The sequence below is a fragment of the Anabrus simplex genome, chromosome 4, assembly GCF_040414725.1.
Source record: "Anabrus simplex isolate iqAnaSimp1 chromosome 4, ASM4041472v1, whole genome shotgun sequence".
Lineage (NCBI taxonomy): Eukaryota > Metazoa > Arthropoda > Insecta > Orthoptera > Tettigoniidae > Anabrus > Anabrus simplex.
Window position 1 is genome coordinate 250,791,592 of NC_090268.1, and position 18,590 is coordinate 250,810,181.

At 38.6% G+C, this 18,590-nt stretch overlaps 1 protein-coding gene across 1 annotated transcript in view; it reads right to left on the reverse strand.

Moving 5' to 3' along the window:
- The window catches only part of Tnpo (transportin 1), a 341,883-nt gene that overhangs the window by 289,527 nt on the left and 33,766 nt on the right, over window positions 1-18,590 (reverse strand). Inside the window, exons 3-6 of the mRNA XM_067145500.2 lie at window positions 17,038-17,294; window positions 10,546-10,679; window positions 10,055-10,136; window positions 9,826-9,948 (exon numbers count right to left, since the gene is read on the reverse strand). Coding sequence (XP_067001601.1) covers window positions 9,826-9,948; window positions 10,055-10,136; window positions 10,546-10,679; window positions 17,038-17,294 — 596 coding nt within the window. The remainder of the gene's footprint in view (window positions 1-9,825; window positions 9,949-10,054; window positions 10,137-10,545; window positions 10,680-17,037; window positions 17,295-18,590) is intronic.

The following is an 18,590-nucleotide window of genomic DNA, read 5'->3' on the forward strand; positions in this document are numbered from 1 at the left end:
AAGACCTCCGATTTGCCGCATGCCATATCAGGCATCAATGCTGACCTTCAGCGACTTAACGCTTACTCCTTGAAAAATTCCCTCCTCCTTAATCCCTCCATGACGCAAGCAATCATTATTGGCTCTCAAAAATTGTTGGCCACACCAAGATACGAAACTATTCCTTCAGTTATACTGAATGGTAAAGTTATCCCATTCAGCCAAACTGTGAGAAATCTAGGAGTGACAATGAACGAAACTTTAAATTGGTCTGAATATATTAAAAATGTGTGTAAAAAAATATTTTCGATACTTCATTTGGTTAAAAGAAACAGCGATATTTTACCTTGTATTGTGAGAGTCAAACTCATACAAACGCTAGTGCTTCCCGTCCTCGACTACTGTGACGTCATTCTGGTAGACACAACAAAAGAGCAGACTTCGAAACTTCAGTGAGAGCTTAATTGTTGCCTTAGATTTATATACAGTCTGAGTTATGATACACATGTCACCCCATACTATCACACTATTTCATGGCTAAAACCTGACAAACGACGGATGTATCACATACTGATACAGATATACAGACTGCTCTCTGAAGACAGACCACTATACATTTCATCCCAGCTTAAGTATTTGTCCTCCTTTCACTGCAGTAATACCCGCTCTGGTTCCTCCCTTTCTATTCCTGTTCACCGCTCCTCCATGTACAACAACTCCTTTGTTGTGGCGGGTTCTAGACTTTGGAATTCCCTGCCTGTCAGTGTCAGAAATTCCACTTCATTACTTAAATTTAAGACTGCTTGCCGAGAATACCTGCTGAATGCAGCTGACTAACTTGTATGACTGGAAAGAATGAATGATCGTATGAATGCGAGTTAGAAAAGTGTAAGGTATTTTTGTGTAGGTTATCATTTATTATATAATATGTACTCAAACTCTGCTCTCAATGATGTGTACAGTGGTTAAGCGTAAGAGAGGGCCAAGAGCCCTAACTTCGCCACCTACAAAGGCATGATGAATAAATAAATAAATAAATAAATAAATAAATAGCTTAATATGATAATAGTGGAAAGTCCTGCGAGAAACTGGCGACACTGCTTCTGCGTGCCATCTAACGGTTCGAGGGGCTAACTACACTTGCTACTGCTGTGAGCCGTGTATGTTAGAAGTATCTCATTTGTAATTCAGATTGTCTTATACTTGTTATGCATCACTATTTTGGAAATGGAAGGAAGAGGAGTTATTTTAGCTATATATGGGTGTTTTAATTACAAAAGACAAACTGATCGCAAGTCATTTTGCAGATTTCCTAACAACAAAGTGCTGTGAGTATAGGCCTACCTGTTAATGTTTAGGTACCTGTATTTTTTCTATTTATGTGAACGTACTTTCTTTAAAACAATGTTATTATTAAACCTATGCATTTAATCGATTTTTAGGTGTACTCAGTGGGCTGTGAAGAGCAGAAGGCAGATTTAGATGAAATTCTGAGGACCAAAGGAAAATCCATACCATTACCGGTATGTCATGTGCTGGGCATGTAGCAAGTTTCCCCGTACTGAGTGTTTTGTCATCTTATAATGATTATAGGATGGGAAATTTCCACACAGAAATGAAGTAGTATGATAATTCTAAAATGATGTTTCCAAATATTTGTTGGAGAAAGTTATGTGCTTGTTTTCTTTAAATGCAATTTTGCTTTACATCACACAAACACAGATAGTTCTTATGGTGACAGGAAAGGAAGCGGCCATGGACTTAAGGTACAACCCCAGCATCTGCCTGGCGTGAAAAACCATCTTCAGGGCTGAAGACAGTGGGGTTCGAACCCACCATCTCTCGGATGCAAGCTCACAGCCGCACACCCCTAAACGCACGACCAACTCGCCCGGTTAGGTGCTTAAATATCAGGAACATTTCAAGATAGTTTTTGTCAGTGTTTTGTTAGAAAGCACATGTGGAATTAGAAGAAAATTAACTGACAAGTTTTTGTTATTGAATGATTGGACAGAAGGCTGAATGAATTTAGTGAAGGCATAATATAAAAGCTGTATAAAATTACTGACAAGTTTTTCAAAGTCCTTATAAATACACATGTGAATAAAACCAATGATTCAACACCGAAAAATCTTGCCAGCAAAAATATCAAATTGAAAATGATATTGCTTCTCTGATTTGCTCTTGGAGACTGTAGGCCCCAGCCATAACATGACGATCGAATGTTTTAATTTGATAATACATTTGTTTTATTCTTATCACTGGTTCTTTCAGATCAACATCCGCCGTTTTCCTTCCCTATATTATGTTCACAAACATCTTAAAATCTGTATTCCATTGAGTTCAAAGTCGGAATGTGTAGTGTTTTAATAGCTCGTTGTGTTAGTGTTCTCCTCGAGCCGCTAGATGGCGGTGCCACGCACTGTCACCGCTGCTCTGCATGTTAAGCGAGGAGAGTTTCCACTATTGTCATATTAAGCTATTTAGTGAGACTCAATATGTAGCGACTAGTCTCTGGAATTGACAAAAGAGAATGGATTGAACTAGACTGATGCGAATGAACACGAACATAGTACGCGAGAACGAGAGATTAACAATCTATATACGTGTTGCGATATATATGTTTCAATAAATATCGCACATTCGCGCACATTTCTCGCATTAATAAACGTCGATATTTCGTTTGAATGTGGCCAATAAGCGAAGAACTTTCGGCCACTGGCGTAAAAAAGCTGAAATTGCGGGATTTGAAAACAAATATTTGCAGTTCACCGAAAAACAGGATAAAATCGGGAGGAATAATAAAATAATCGGGAGGCGGGAAGAACTGTCGAAAATCAGGAGTCTCCCGCCTAAATCGGGAAAGTTGGCAGGTATGCCAATATTACGTCCCGTTGAATCACCCACCAAGGCTGGGACAGACAACACTGAGCCTACTATCTTTTCCTGCTTTGCCACAAAACAGCTGATTACAGAGTAAAACTCACATTACTATTATTGCTCCCAGCTGTAGCAGAGGAAAATGGTTCACGTTGCATGTAACAAACTAGTTCACTTCTTGAATCCGTAGCCATTTCTTTCAAAATGTGTGTAGTTTTCGTACGACCACAGCCATATGTTTTCGCAATTTTTGAACCTGGAAACATTTTCCTAAACAGAGCACCAGCATGATCGGCAGCAGCTAATGGGATATTATGTTAAATTAAAAATGAAATGAACAAGCATTCCGTTCTTACTATATGAAGGTCGGCTCCAGAAGAGGTAAAAACTAATTAATTTTCTGACTGCCATCTTTAAATTTTGTATTGAAGGCGTGTTTAACAGATTTAACGAGATTTACTAATTCTGTTCTACCTCCGTGAGAAACCTTGATATCACACGAGCACACAGAACAGAATGCAAATATTTCACCTTTCCATGATCGTATAAAATAAGGTAATTCAGCAAAATATGCCTCCAGAAAAGATTGTTAATCCCGTTTCTTAGTTGAACTCATTACAAACACCACAAAAATACTAAATCTCTTACAAATTCGCCACACAATTCCACGAGTTTCAAAACAAACCGCCAATGTTACTCATCACCTCATAGCCACACACAAAGCCTTTCAACCACTACGAAGCACGACACAGTTACTAAGGCTATATATAAATCCTAAGCCTGCTAATTTTCACTTATTTATTTTCTTATAAATCATAGCCTTCTACTTGTTTGGGAACATCTCAGTGAAGAGTGAATGAAGTATCAGTTAAGGTCGAACAGGTGACAAAAGCACGGTGATAATCGATAATGTGATTATAGATACATTTACCAGTCGAATTTCAGCTACTATCGAAAGTCAAATACGATTTGGATGCAGAAAACAAAAACAAGCACGGATATTCAAAATCCGTACAATAACGCTGTTCATCCGTACCACCACAAAACACATTTTATGGAAAAAACAGAGTACTTGGCAGGTATGCATGAACAATCAGAAATTGTATTCTCTACAACTCTTGTTATGTAGTACTTTTTGATAGGATAATAACATAGGTATTTAAAAATTAAATTTCAGGTGCCTTCCCCTAACTACCATTTTATCCATCTCAGACTCTCGTTCCCTATTCCCAGACTATACGAACAGATTTTTATTAAATTCCATTAACACATCTTCCAATGGCGCTACGTTTATATGGGCTTAGAAACAAAAATCAAACTTCATGAATCTCTCTGTTATTATACACGGTACAGTAAAATTGCATAAAACATAAATGATCGAAAATTTAATTTTTTATAATTTTAGTTGTGTACTATTGATTGATAGAACCACTAATAACAAATATCTGAGATTTAAATGTCAGGCCTTCCCCTAAACTAACATTTTACTCAACATGAATAAAATTATAGCCTGGATTGTAGTAGCTCATTCCCCGACTCTACATACCAATTATCAGTTTTCAGTGAAGCATTCAAAATAATTTTACTCACCAAAAATGTCAGAATGAAGATTACATACATACTGTACATCTTCATTATAGACTGTTATGTCTTTCAGCGTTCAGTCAGCAAGCCTCCGAATTTACTAACAGCCACCACAATCCTCTATTTGTAACTAGTTCGGTGTCCTCATTTAGTTATATACCCCTTATCTGAGTCTAACCATCGTCGTCTTGGTCTCCCTCTACTTCACTTACCCTCCATAACCAAACCAAACCAAACCCCATGGCACTACAGCCCTTGAAGGGCCTTGGCCTACCAAGCGACCGCTGCTCAGCCCGAAGGCCTGCAGATTACGAGGGGTCATGTGGTCAGCACGACGAATCCTCTCGGCCGTTATCCTTGGCTTTCTAGACCGGGGCCGCCATCTCACCGTCAGATAGCTCCTCAAATCTAATCACATAGGCTGAGTGGACCTCGAACCAGCCCTCAGGTCCAGGTAAAAATCCCTGACCTGGCCGGGAATCGAACCCGGGGCCTCCGGGTAAGAGGCAGGCGCGCTACCCCTACACCACGGGGCCGGCTACCCTCCATAACAGAGTCCATTATTCTCCTAGGTAACCTATCCTCCTCCATTCGCTTCACATGACCCCACCACCAAAGCCAGTTTATGTCTACAGCTTCATCCATCAAGCTCATTCCTAAATTAGCCTTTATCTCCTCATTCCGAGTACCCTCCTGCCATTGTTCCCACCTGTTTGTACCAGCAATCATTCTTGCTACTTTCTTGTCTGTTACTTCTAACTTATGAATAAGATATCCTGAGTCAACCCAGCTTTAGCTCCCGTAAAGCAAAGTTGGTCTGAAAACAGACCGATGTAAAGATAGTTTCATCTGGGAGCTGACTTCCTTCTTACAGAATACTGTTGACCGCAACTGCGAGCTCACTGCATTAGCTTTACGACACCTTGTTTAAATCTCCCTTACTATATTACCATCCTGCGAGAACACACAACCTAAATACTTTAAATTATCGACCTGTTCTAGCTTTGTATCACCAATCTGACATTCAATTCTGTTGAATTTCTTAGCTATTGACATCAATTAATCTTTGAAGAGCTAATTTTCATACCACACTCATTGCACCTATTTTCAAGTTACAAGATATTAGACTGCAGGCTTTCGGCACAATCTGCCATTAAGACCAAGGCTTTCGGCACAATCTGCCGTTAAGACCAATGCGTCAGCACAGGCCAGTCTGCTTACTACATTTCCACCTAACTGAAGTTCTCCCTGCTATTTTATACCTTTCAGCAGACGATCCATGTAAACTACGAACAGCAAAGGTCAAAGATTACAGCCTTGTCTAACACCTGTAAGTACCCTGAACCAAGAACTCATTCTACCATCAATTCTCACTGAAGCCCAATTGTCAACATAAATGCCTTTGATTGATTTTAATAATCTACCTTTAATTCCATAGTCCCCCAGTATAGCAAACATCTCTTCCCTCAGTATCCTGTCATATGCTTTCTCTAGATCTACGAACCATAAACACAACTGCCTATTCCTCTCGTAGCATTTTTCAGTTACCTGGCGCATACTGAAAATCTGATCTTGACAGCCTCTCTGTGGTCTGAAACCACACTGGATCCAACTTCCTCTCAACGACTGATCGCACCCTCCCTTCCAAGATGCCAGTGAATACTTTGCCTGGTATACTAATCAATGCGATACCTCGATAGTTGTTGCAATCCTTCCTGTTCCCCTGCTTATAGATAGGTGCAATTACTGCTTTTGTCCAATCTGAAGGTACCTTACCAACACTCCATGCTAATCTTACTACTCTATGAAGCCATTTCATCCCTGCCTTCCCACTATACTTCACCATTTCAGGTCTAATTTTATCTATTCCTGCTGCTTTTTTTTTTTTTTTTTTTTTTTTTTTTTTTTTTGCTAGGGGCTTTACGTCGCACCGACACAGATAGGTCTTATGGCGACGATGGGATAGGAAAGGCCTAGGAGTTGGAAGGAAGCGGCCGTGGCCTTAATTAAGGTACAGCCCCAGCATTTGCCTGGTGTGAAAATGGGAAACCACGGAAAACCATTTTCAGGGCTGCCGATAGTGGGATTCGAACCTACTGCTGCTTTTTATGACAATGCATTTTATTTCCCATCCTTTCCACTTCCTCAAGCATAATTTTACCAACATCATTTTCATCCTCTCCATGAGCTTGGCTGTTCGCAACACCACCAGGATGATTTCCTTTTACATTGAGAAGATGTTCAAAATATTCCCTCCACCTCTCCAGTGATTGCCTGGGATCTGTTATGAGTTCACCTGAATTACTCAAAACACTGCTCATTTCCTTTTTCCTTCCCTTCCCAAGATATTTTATTACAGTCCGGAAAGGTTTCCCCTGCTGTTTGACCTAGCCTTTCCATATTATTACCAAAATCTTCCTACGACTTCTTTTTGGATTCAACAACTATTTGTTTCTCTCTGTTTCTTTCATCTACGTACAAATCCCTGTCTGCCTCGGCCCTTGTTTGGAGCCATTTCTGATAAGCCTTCTTTTTATGTTTACAAGCTGCTCTCACTTCATCATTTCACCGAGATGTACGCCTTTTCCCATCTTAACACACAGTTGTTCCTAGGCATTCCCTTGCTGTTTCTATTACAGCATCCATGTATCCCACCCATTCACTTTCTATATCCTGAACCTGCTTACTGTCTACTGTTCGAAACTTCTCACTGATCATATCCATGTAATTCTGTCTAATTTCTTCGTTCTGGAGATTTTCTACCCTTATTCGTTTGCAGACAGATTTCACTTTCTCTACCCTAGGCCTAGAGATATTTAGTTCACTACAGATCAGATAGGGGTCTGTATCATAGAAAAATCCCCAGAAAACTCGTACATTCCTAACAGATTTCCTGAATTCGAAGTCGGTTAAGATATAGTCTATTATGGATCTGGTACCCCTAGCCTCCCATGTGTAGCTGTGAATAGCCTTATGCTTGAAGAATCTATTCGTAACTGCTAAACCCATACTAGCTCAGAAGTCCAGCAAACGCTTCCCATTCCCATTAGCTTTCATATTTCCCCACATTTACCAATCACCCTTTCGTATCATTCAGTTCTATTCCCAACTCTCGCATTGAAATCGCCCATTAGCACTATTCTATCCTTGCTGTTGACCCTGACCACAATGTCACTCAATGCTTCATAAAACTTGTCAACTTCATCCTCATCTGCACCCCTACATGGTGAATACACGGAGACAATTCTAGTCCTGATTCCTCCAACTGACAAATCTATCCACATCATTAGGTTATTTACGTGCCTAACAGAAACTATGTAGCGTGCAATGGTATTCCTGATAAAGAACCCTACCCCAGACTCTGCCCTTCCCTTTCTAACACCCGTCAAGTACACTTTATAATCTCCTATCTCTTCCTCATCATCTCCCCTTACCCGAATATCACTTACTCCTAGCACATCCAGATGCATCCACTGTGCCGATTCAGCCACTTCTACTTTCTTTCTTCAATAAGCCCCATTAATATTGATAGCTCCCCATCCAATTCCATTTTGTTCGCCAAGTTGTTTCCAATGAGTCTCTCACCTGTCAAATGGGAGTAGGACTCCGTTACTCCCATAGGTCGGAGGCTTGCTTAAAATGTTCTGAGCTTGGTAAATGAAGATTTTGTGTGATAAATCTCAAAAACATTTGGATATATGTAAAGGCACTTCACACTTTTTAGGGTCTAAATTGCTCCAATATAATTGAATGTGAGACTTATGAACCTGAGACATGAGAATGCGCAGGGCAAAGTACTATAGGTACTAATTTCATCCTCATTACAAAACCACTTGTCATCGTCTATTCTTTATTTCCCATCTGATTCCGATAACCATTCCGTAGCATAAACATTTATTTCCTGCACAATATGGAAAACAATGGGCCTATAAACTCAAACAGATGACTCCGATACAGAATCATCTAAATATTTGTCTCTCGGTTCTCCTGACACCACTGGAAAGACTGTAAAGTGATTAATAATTGGTTGGTTATCATCACAATTACTAACCCGCACCAAGTCACTATTTAGCTTTCGCACGTGGGACTTTAGGTACGATTGCACAGGCACTCATTTCAGATCAATTATCACTTTCATATAAGATATCTTCTTCAGTGTTATAATCACCATCAATGTTCTCTAAATTATTGTCTAAAAACACTTTCAATTAACCCAGCAATAGCATTGCTGTCACTAGCCTTTACAACGCCCGGAACCATAGCTAAGAGCCTGACACCTGATGAAATGTTTGTGCAATTTGACAATTTGGCAATAAATTACAGTACAAGTTCTTAGAAGGAGAGCTGTAAACAGGTCACATTCCTGTTCTATTCACAGAAGTTCGCAAAAGGGAAATCCTAGCAGGGGTGGCCAAAATATAAGTTAGTACATAAAACTTGGCGCAGTGCGTGAATGTCTCATCATTAGACTTGGAAGGCCTGGTCAATGCTCACATGAAAGTCACATCAAATGAATCGAGTGAGTTAAACAGACTAACAGCAGTGATGACGAATTTACGATAGCAAGCAAAATGTACTTTACTTCAAGTTGTGACAAAAGATACAGTGCACATCCAATTAAGATATGGCAGAAATTTGGTGAATTCCACCATTTATTCCAGGAAGTGAAGAAAAACCCATAGAAATTCCACAACGATTTTTGAATGTCAGTGCAGACATTTCAATGTCCGAGTCCTTGCCTGAATGACCAGCGTTGAAACCCTCGGTTGGGAGGGTCCCGGGTTCGATTGCCGGCCAGGTCGAGAATCTTAATCACGTGACTAATTCTTCTGGCTCGCGGACTGGTTGGTTGTGTTTGTCCCAACACTCTCTTCTTTGTATCTGATTTTGAAAAATGACAAGTAAGCAGTAGTGTGGATGCAGAAACGCAAGTTTAGAACAAACTGATTGCCGCTTCATACTGAATTGTAATGTGTATGAGATTTTTCCGACTTTTATACAAAAATCGGAAATAACGACAATCTGCTATAGCAAGTAAATTTTTCGCTGTTGTGAATTTTTTAAAGACATTAGAATAGAGTAGTACCATACTAATTTTGAAAGCATTTAAATATAAATTCGAGTATAGTACCTATATTTTATGCCCCTTTAAAAATTTTTAGTGGCTTTTTACCTGCATATTTTGCCATTTTTTAATGCCGAACAACTAGTCTCGAGAGATCACAGAAGACAACCCTCTAAATACCCACATAAAAAAGTCCAAGATCTGAGCAAACTGTGTAACCAGTTAATGGCTCTCTCTCTCATTTTTTAAAAATCGAGTATCAGTAACAGAGTAATTCCAAAAAAAGTTCCATCTTATCATAAAAGAGATCACGTTACCTCAATAATGTTGTGCATGTGAAGAATAAGCCGGTCCATTCGCACTTCGAGAAGCATTACTAGGGCTCGGCAAACATTCTTTCGTACCTCCGGATCGTCATCAGTGGCCAAATGGAATAAATTCTGATCAAAAGAAAAAACTAATTACTTCACTGTCACAAATACAGTATATGTGGAATAGAAAACTGAAAAAGTAACTGCCCAAATCACCAGACGAATTACTGCTCACCTCAAGAAAGTCATCTATATGGATCATAAGAGCTTGAGTCCTATTGATGATGAACTGATTTACACATGCAATGGCATGAGACCTAGAACAATAAATTAAAGAAATAATTAAGGAACCTCTTTATTAAATTTAAATTTAAAGAACCTCACAAAATGAGAATTTCTTCAGCCAGTACATTTTTTTCTAGTAGTTTAACAACTCACTAATACAAAGATTTTTGGCGACGCTAGGATGGCAAAGGGATAGGACTGGAAAGGTAGCGGCCACGGCATTTGCCTGGTGTGAAAATGGGAAACCATGGAAAAACCATCTTCGGGGCTACAGACAATGGAGTTTGAACCCACTATCTCTCGGTTGCAAGCTCACAGCAAAGTGACCCAAAATGAGTGACCAACTTGCCAACTTAAAACAAACTTTATCTGCCAAGACCCCTGAAAAATGTAGAAATTAAGCTTTACATGTATATGTAAGTAAGTGCAACTCCTCCTTACCTGATCTTGGGACTAGTATGCCTGAAGAACTGTAAAAATTTTGGTATAAGAATATTGAGGGGCCTATTAAGAGCATCACTATCCAATAATTCAGAAGAATCCTCACATATTTTTTGCAATGCTCCAAAGGAACCCTGTAACATAATATTCACATATTACTTTCAAAACAAATTACTTTTTAAAAAAAGAAGGAAAGTGTAGAAATGTTAACATTAGATGTGTAAAGGACAAAAAAAGGCAAAGAGGTCTGAGGAGGTTGGGAAAAATAATATCTATTTTCAAAAATCATCTAAGTTGTGTAATACTTAGAGCAATCATATCCCACGTTACTCAAGTCGTGGAAAGAATAGAGAAAGACATATTAAGAGAGCAACTTCATGAGGGACAGGTTTTCCTTTTCAAGTGGAAGATCAACACAACACTCGACACCAGTCTTTTTACGAAATGAAATATGGGAAAACATTGGAAGTGAAGAATATGACATTTATTGATTTACAAAAGTGCTATACTGGTAAACCCCAAATTCTGAGAAAGTCTGGTATACATAGATATTCAAACAATAAACACATGAGAATCAAGAAGTCTAAATTCAGCTCTGAAATTCTCTACATTTTCATGAAACTGATACAGCACTTAATCGCGATTTATTGTATTTATAATGCATTTCCTGCTGCAAAAAAAAATTTTAAATTTAAAAATTAAACACGCTGATTACACACTAAAATATGATTCTTAATATTTGTTATTTAGACATTCTGGATTCTGTTATATTGCTTTACCTTTGTTGATGAAAGTACCCACTGTTAGCTACTGCTAGCTATAATACAAACAACTTTCCCTTCCTTTCAAGTGTCTGTTGGTTTAGCCTCTTTTCCAACAATGACTTTTATTCAGTACTGCTCCAATATTTGCATGATAGAGAACCACTGCAGAAATGAGGAAAATAAATATCTTAAGTGAAGAAAAGTGTGCAGTGTCATGTGCTTACAAGACGGTTGGTCAAACTGATAAGAATGCTGCAAAATAAGGGATTTCTAAATTTGGTATTCACTCCACTTCGAAGCGAAGACAAGAGACAGGTATTTGAAAACAGAGGACATAGTGAAAATCCTTTTTTTTTATTATTATATATATGCTGCTGAGGACAAACACATTATAATCATACCCCGGGAGAGGGCACGCAACCAGCAATTTCATGAGAGGGTGTGCGTGGTCGATATGACCGCACCTTATATTTACTTACAGCAATCACAGTTCATTGTTGTATCATAGGCTTGGGGCTTTTGAGAGGCTGGAATGTTGTAAATTTCGGAGCTCAGTCTCCTGGAGTGTAACCGAGTGGAGCAAAAGTGCTCTTTGAAATAGTATAACATTCGAGCTACAAACTTATTTAGTAATTTATTGTGTACCTGAAGTTTGATTGACACTTTTCCTGTCATCAGAGCTGATGATCTCATCGTAATTCTAACTATTATTTGGTGTTGTTCATCAAAGTTTAAAGTTAGAAAGAAAGAAAGGAAAGAAATAAAATTTCAAAATTTTAGTGCTTTAAATTATGCTCTCATCTTTTTCTCTGTCCACCCATTCAAGACCGCACCTTCTTACACCTCTGCAACCTATCAAAACGCAGGAACAAGATATAAGACGCCGGTTTTGTCATATTTTTTCCATTTGTTTGTTTATTTTGACCAAAACTGTTTTGTAAGAGACATGTTTAAGCTTCAAACTTTCAGTTTTATGTTATACCGAGTGTATCAGAATTAAACAGACAAAAATACCACAAATGGTCTGTGTTATGAACAATGGTGCAATCGGATTGGCAGAGAATTTTTTTTTTTTTCAAGAAAATCAAGTTACTATGTTACTTCTGGGCACGCGATTCAAATTGATGAACTTGCCATATATGCTATGCCAGAGAACCGGCCGCTACCTGTTGCTGTGCGTCAGAAGAGGGAAGGGAGGGGAAGTGGGAAGGGGGAGAAAGAGACAATGCTCAGTGCAAAAGCAAAAGTTTCTCGTTCGTTTTGCATAGTCACTTCCCAACCCCAGTAGGCAATGTACAGTTTATTCTGCCCAAATTGACTAATACGTGAAGCCGTAGAAAGAGAAGAACTTGTACCAAGAATACAGGCAGCTTTCAGGTCATTCACGATACCTCACACATCCTAAACCGAGTCCAAAGGTCACTACTAGTGAACTGTGCATCGAAGTAGGAGGGGGGGGCAAACTGTACATCCACTGTAATCAAACCATTGGGTGTATTGTTTCCTCCATTCAGTATTCCAGTCCATTTACAATGTTGAGATTTAAGGAATACACAATTGCAGAGATGCCAACTTTCAAGAAAGGCAATTCGTAATGCAGCCGTTCAGACATGAGGGGAGATTTGGGGGGGGGGGGGGGGGGGGGGGGGGCAGCCGTAAAAATTCTTTTTCGAGATCTTACTAACTTACATATCATTGCAAAATCAATGAACACCATACAATTCAACCAGATATTCAAAGACTGGCATATAAAGAGTGTATGATTCATACCTGCTAAAGTAACAGGTGATCTGCAGTACATATCTGAGTGGAGGTTGAAGGATCATTTCTTTTGTTGAGTACTGTAGTTGCTCCCTTGGCAGCTTGTAGTTACTGTTTGGTAAACATACACTGGTGACGTGCTTTTCCTTTTGATATCGTGTGCATTCTCTGCACTAACAGAGCATTTAACAGTTCAGTGTTCATATTAGCACGGAACTCAGGCTTGTTCTTCCTCACCATGCGCAACTAAAAAATCACAGCTACACACACTACAAAACACGTGGGAATGAGATATTGAGGAACACAGTAAACAGGGCCATTCTTTCGAGTATTCCTCCCTAAATGTTCGAACTATTTTTGGTTTATTACTTAGCGTCACTAATCATGGTAACGTCACCACACGTGTTTTCCTGCGCAAGAAATCGCTTCTTTATTTCAAACCTTTTGCAGTTTGTAACACACGATTAGCATATATCCTAGAAGAGCAATATATGTAAATTTGGCAACCAAAATCGCAATAAATACTTCAATAGCCACACACACAGTATCCACAATGAAACTGAGTTTGTCACCACTTTGCCATCAAAACAAAGACAAAAGAACTCTCATACTTTCATGGAAGTCTGGTCATGTGACGAACAAAGACAACTCCGCAAGATATACCAGTTCACAGGTGCCTATTTTTCCAGTACTGGAAGCACACTCTGCGTTCGGCACATTAAAACTCGAAATATTCTTGAACGAGGGAGAGGAAAGGGGTATAAATTATTATTGAGAAATCTGAAAATAATATTCTGAGAATTCAAGCTGTAAAGGAATTCCTTGTGTATCCTTTTGAACACTTCATACACTTAGATTTAAAAATCAACAAAAAAATCTTAATTTGTGGTGTGTGATTCGTAAAGGCGTAATTGTGATGGGTAATTCATAATTATTAGGAATGAATTGTAATAGCTGGCATCTCTGCAATTGTGGGGCAGCAGCGTTAAAGGCTAAGGGAGATAACCATGACAGAAAATCTTCTCTAACGTTAGGCCTAACAAGTCACTTGGTGAGTAATTGCTATCACTTTCAAGACAAATACGAGCCTGGGATTGAAGAACTCAAGATGACAACAGCTAGGTGCGTATGACGGCTAACACCCTGAAGCTTCACCAGCTACGAAACCCAAATCAAGACCCAGTTGCCAGATTAGAACATAGAATATTCTAAGACTGACAAAACTGAAGAAATAGTTGATATGTTGGAAAGGAGGAAAATTCTTTTCATGGAGATGAGTGAAACCCAATGGAAGGTAACAGGAATAAGACACCTCCGTCTAGACTATAAACTATACTGGTCTGGAAATAACTTGGAGTCAAGAAATAGAGTGGGCTTTATACTTCATAAAGATATTGATGTTTGTAGCCAGATTTAATCTGTCAGTGATAGAATTTTTAACCCTTACCCCTCGTCTGTTGGGTGAGGCCCGCCATTACGATATTCCCGTATTGAACTCTTATGTATTGAACAGGTGGAATTTATAATCTAGTATTATATTTGACTTTGCCGTCTCTTAGCCGTAAAGATACACGATGCTATACTGTACTGCCATCTTTTTCTTCACCGTGGAACATTTTAGAATCCAAATACTATTTGACGGTCAGCCAAAAATCTATTATTTAGATGGCAGTGTAACCGTCAGCTGTCCACTCTCGCACATGAAAGCTTGAGCGATGGTTAACAAACATGGCCACCATGTGCTCTTCTAGTCATGTACAGTTTACTGTTCAATGTTGTATATGTCAAGTCACACACAAAACCTCAGTATTTTCACACCTCTACTCCTTCCTTGTACTCTAATGAATATATCTAATAGCATTTGACAAAGCCTAAAAGTGAAGTGGCGATGGTCGGCTTGTGTACCGTAACCCAATATGTGCCTGATGCTGACGGCTGGCACAATTATAAATCAACAGATTTCAAGAAATCACAGTTTACAGAGGTCTCAGCCTACAATATACCACGACGTATGAAACCAGAGACTGAAATAGAGTTTTTCAACTGCTTTTCACCAATAATATGTTCAGTGAAATTATTAATGAAACCAACTGGTATATAATATATAATAGATATATATAATGAATGGGTTTAAAACCCTCGGAAATTTAAGATACGAGTTTCTGTCACGAATGCGTGACGTAAAAGCTTACCATCAAAGTTGTGTGAAATTATATATCTCTCGCTTTCCAGACTTTGGCTTTTGAAAGGAATATTCATAAGAATTAAGCTATCAATATGGTGGTCAAGCAGCGCAGATCTTTGGCAAACGACAGGCTATATCAGAAGCATTAGATTCCTTCTACCAGAAATAGCTTATTTTTGGAAAGGAATTTTCATAAGAATTAAAGCTTTTAAGTATTCTGGTCCAATTTTCCTATTCCAAGACCAGAATTCAAATCTCCCTCAGTCAGTACACTGAAGCTACCAGCTACCAGCACTACATGTCATATTTTAATGGAATTTCATTCAAATTTTAACATCGAAGAAAATTTTTCACAAGAAGTGATGGACAATTTTATGTAAATATTATTTATTGTCTTTAGCGTATTCTCAAACAGTTCGTAAAGGGCATGGGTTCTTCCATATTTTTAATTATTAGCCAGCAAATTGTAAATTGTAAAACAACTATATCGAGAGACAAAGAGCTGTGTGCAAATTCAAGGAGGCAGGTCAAACTGTTTTGAAACCAAGAGCGTAGTCCAACAAAGAAGTTGTTTATCACCTTTTCTCTTCATTACTATAATGTATGAGGTTATAAAAGCAGTGAAAATGAAGGATCAGACAACAAATGTACTTTTATTTGCTGATGTTATGCTACGGGGTAAGACAGAAGCAGAAGTCCAAGCTAAACTGGATCTTTAGCAAGAAGAATTTGAAAGAATAGGAATGATCATCAGCCGAACTAAAACCGCCGGTTTAGTGACGAGTCGAAATCCTGAAGCAGTCCACCTGTGAGTGCAAAATGAAGAAGTAGACATTATCAATAACTTCAAATACTTACGAAGCTTCGTTTCTTCTGACAATACCATAAACCAAGAAATAGGTAATAGAATACAAGCTGCATCAAAATTCTACCACTCTATTCATCAATTACTTTGGGATGACTCATTTCCTCAAACTTGCAAGCTCACGCTGTACAAAACATATCTTGTACCAATTCTAACATACGGACTGGAAGCAGCAATGTTGACTAGATCTGCACAAAGTCGCCTACAGGCCACTGAAATGAAGTTCCTTCGGTCATGTCTCAAAAAGACGAGAGACAAAATAAGGCAGGAAAGTATTAGGCAAGAACTTGGTCAGAAGCCTGTTGGAAACCTTAGGCTTATGCTTTGCCATAGAAAATACAGCAAGTTTTTCAATTTGAAACGTGCACCAGAAAGTAACAAAGAAACCTCATTTTCTCGAAAAGAGAAAGTTTTTTTGCCAAACCAAATACAGTATTGTTCTTAACATAATATGAAGAGCATCCACGATTTTTTTGTCGGTATAGTTCTGATACAACCTGTTTATGCAAGTTAAGAATACAGTATTTTCAATGAAGTATTAACATTGTATTAAAACACTGTATTAATACTAAACTTGCGGAAAAACAACATAATACTATAACCTTTAATACATTGATTAATGGTCGCAAAAATGCTGAATACCCAAGAGTTAGAGTAGCACTCCACCAACGGAATTATGAAAAGTGGCGCAACCAGGAGGGTTAAACCACACAGAAAAGTTTGGACATATTGGTACTTTTAAATAAATCCCAATATATTACCCAAGATTCAACAGCAGCTGCATTCATGAGAAGTGAGTCACTATACCACTTACACATCCAGCTACCTTGCTAAGAACTGCTTTGTAGCACTAATGACCACACTTTTATTTTACTCAATAAAAAAGTAGCATTACACTTAAGTGACATCTACTTCACCTCACAAACATTGTAGTCTTGAGAATCCAACATGTTGCAGAGAGCAGGCAGCAATTCTGGCCAGGTGGTGAGTTCCCCCTTCGAAGCTATGGTGGTTATCAAGATACCCACAGTGGCTCGAATAAGGGGTGAGGGATCGCCCACCGCAGACAAACATTCTTGTTTGATAAACTCCGTTACTTCTGGCAGAAACTTGTGAAAGTGAGCCTTCACATTGTTCTTCAAGATCAAACCACTCAAGGATCTGGTTGGTTCATCTGCAAAGGCAAAAGTACACAATTAAATTTTTAAGAATTCAAACTCAAAAACATGAAATTATTAATAATAATAATAATAATAATAATAATAATAATAATAATAATAACAATAATAATCATATGGCCTCAGCTACCGTATGCAGATATTTCAATTTGACACCATCTGGCTGTCTGCTCGTCAATTTCCACGTACCGTTTTAATATGCCTACCAGATGGCAGACCAAGTAAACCGAAACTCTCTCGGGCGTCTATGGCTGGGCTTTAATTTTGTCAGGTAAACCCCAAATGTGTCACCAGAGATCTTTTACATGCCAGCATCGTACGACATGGAGTGCCCTTCAAAAATCCGACTACCTCCACCGGGTTTGAATTCGCTATCTTGGGATCTGGAGATCGACACTACCACTGATCCACATGAAATTAATGTTATAGTATTCGGGACATAAGGCTATACACTAAAAAGTAAATATATCACCACCCTATTATTTTTTTAATGGCTCTTCAATGCTGCCAACTAGACTCTACATACTCAAATCACGAGACATAACAATCAACAAACTAACGTAAGTATCAATAATCAAAGTTCCCTTACACAAGTAAACGATCAAGATATTCATAATTAAGTCTGTTTTTAAGCTCAATGAGGAATTAAGGAAATAAACACTTTTCTCATCCTCACTCAATTTGTAGTTATATATTTCTGCCTTTATTTTGATATACAGATATATACCATATTCTTCGGTGTTTGCCTGGTGTAAATAAGTCAGCTCCCTTCTTAAAATTTGCTGTTACTTGTCGGACTGAAGTGAAACCATGCTGTAATAACACACACAAGCAAATATATTTCATGTACATATGCCGTAATTCAATAAGAATACACAAAAGTTCTATCTGTAAACCGTACCACAGTCTTCACAAGATTTATGAAAATCTTCTATTTCAACTGAATTGAACTTTAGAGAGGAAGGTAATGTAGCATTCCTTTTTCAGAGGAGTTCTTATATTTTTTCTTGCTTCTTATACATCCCAATTGAATTCTATATACAGTGTGAAGCGAAATTCGCGCACTCGGGCGTCGCAGCGCGACTCCTCACATGCCAAAAATAAAAAATGTCTCTCACAAAAGTTCGTCCTGCGAGTATATCCGGCAGAAAAACGACGTTGGAGAGTGGCAATCTGGCAACACTGTGACCACATGTAGGGCAACTACCTATGTCAGCATATACTGGTCATGCTGTACAGTTGGTGCAGTGGAGTATTGGGTTTAGCATACAGGAGGTCGAGGGGTCGATCCT